Source organism: Sinocyclocheilus anshuiensis, unplaced genomic scaffold (genome assembly GCF_001515605.1).
Source record: "Sinocyclocheilus anshuiensis isolate Anshui unplaced genomic scaffold, SAMN03320099.WGS_v1.1 C32571590, whole genome shotgun sequence".
Lineage (NCBI taxonomy): Eukaryota > Metazoa > Chordata > Actinopteri > Cypriniformes > Cyprinidae > Sinocyclocheilus > Sinocyclocheilus anshuiensis.
Genome location: NW_015618060.1, coordinates 1 through 1,133, shown reverse-complemented (window position 1 = coordinate 1,133; position 1,133 = coordinate 1). Strand labels below are relative to the sequence as shown.

General features: G+C 35.1%; 1 protein-coding gene across 1 annotated transcript; it reads left to right on the top strand.

The window, feature by feature from the left end:
• Positions 1 to 47: 47 nt before the first annotated feature.
• On the top strand, positions 48 to 826 carry LOC107682772 (endoplasmic reticulum metallopeptidase 1-like). Its single transcript, XM_016478921.1, has 2 exons — positions 48 to 171; positions 553 to 826. Exons 1-2 carry the CDS (start codon positions 159 to 161, stop codon positions 771 to 773), a joined length of 234 nt encoding a protein of 77 aa, XP_016334407.1. The 5' UTR covers positions 48 to 158; the 3' UTR covers positions 774 to 826.
• The last annotated feature ends 307 nt before the right edge of the window (positions 827 to 1,133 follow it).

Genomic DNA, 1,133 nt, shown 5'->3' with positions numbered 1-1,133 from the left:
TCTGCTAAATGTAAATGACTAAATGTAAATGTTAATACCTGCTCAGTAAATGCATGTGTCTGTGTGTGTTAGATCTGCTCTCTTGTTCTGTACTGTAATGCTTGACTTCGACTGTTGTATTGTTTTTGTAATGCTGCAGAAGAGCAATTTAATGAAAGATGCCAATGTTCCGTAAGTAACTACATTTATTAATAAAAATAATAATCAAAATTAATAATGCATTAGTGTAGTAAGCAAACAGAGTCTTGTATTCAGCTCATGTGCGACACATTTGTTTGCATAACTTATTTTAAACCTGGTTTGTCCAATCAGAATGTAGAGCCAGTGCTGTGTGTTTTATGATATTATAATAATTATCTGTGGATTAGACATCACTGCTGCTGTAATGTGTCAGCCGTCATTCAGTTGTTGACTCAGATTTACAGCTGTGTGTTTGAGCACCTTAAACCTGAAGCGTGAGGACAGATTGTGTTTTATACAGACAGACGGACAGATACTGTATGTATCAGTTGTTTTGAGAATGATGGAATTCCTGTTTATCTCTATCACCAGGCGACAACATCCTGTCTGTCCTCAAGCACCTGGTGATGTCAGACGAACTGGCGGATTCCTCGGAGTATCGCCATGGTAACATGGTGTTCTTCGACCTGCTGGGATTGATGATGGTGGCGTATCCCGCTCACGTCGGCACCGTCATCAACTACATGGTGGCCGTCGCTGCGGTGATCTACCTGGGCGGGAAATGCTTGTTAACCAGCAGTGTGGGTACGTAATGGATAACATGACCAGATATAGGTCTGTCACCAATTGTGTTCGTTTATTTTCATGTTATCACTGAATGCTTAAGAAATTTCGTTAATGGGCATTTTTAAAAAGAACACTTCTTTGAACATTTTTTCAAAATTTCTTCAAATTTCAGGAGGCTTATATAATTGCTATATTTTATAATATTGATAGTATTCAGTATACTTTATATTTTATTGAATATAATATTGTTAAATATGTTTAAAAATATTGTTAAAGTATTGCATTGTCTATGTTTATTGATGTTCCTGTGTTTTTATAATTATTTTAATATCTACTATGAGTATTTATTTATTTATTCGCTCATTTATTTATTTATTCATTCATTC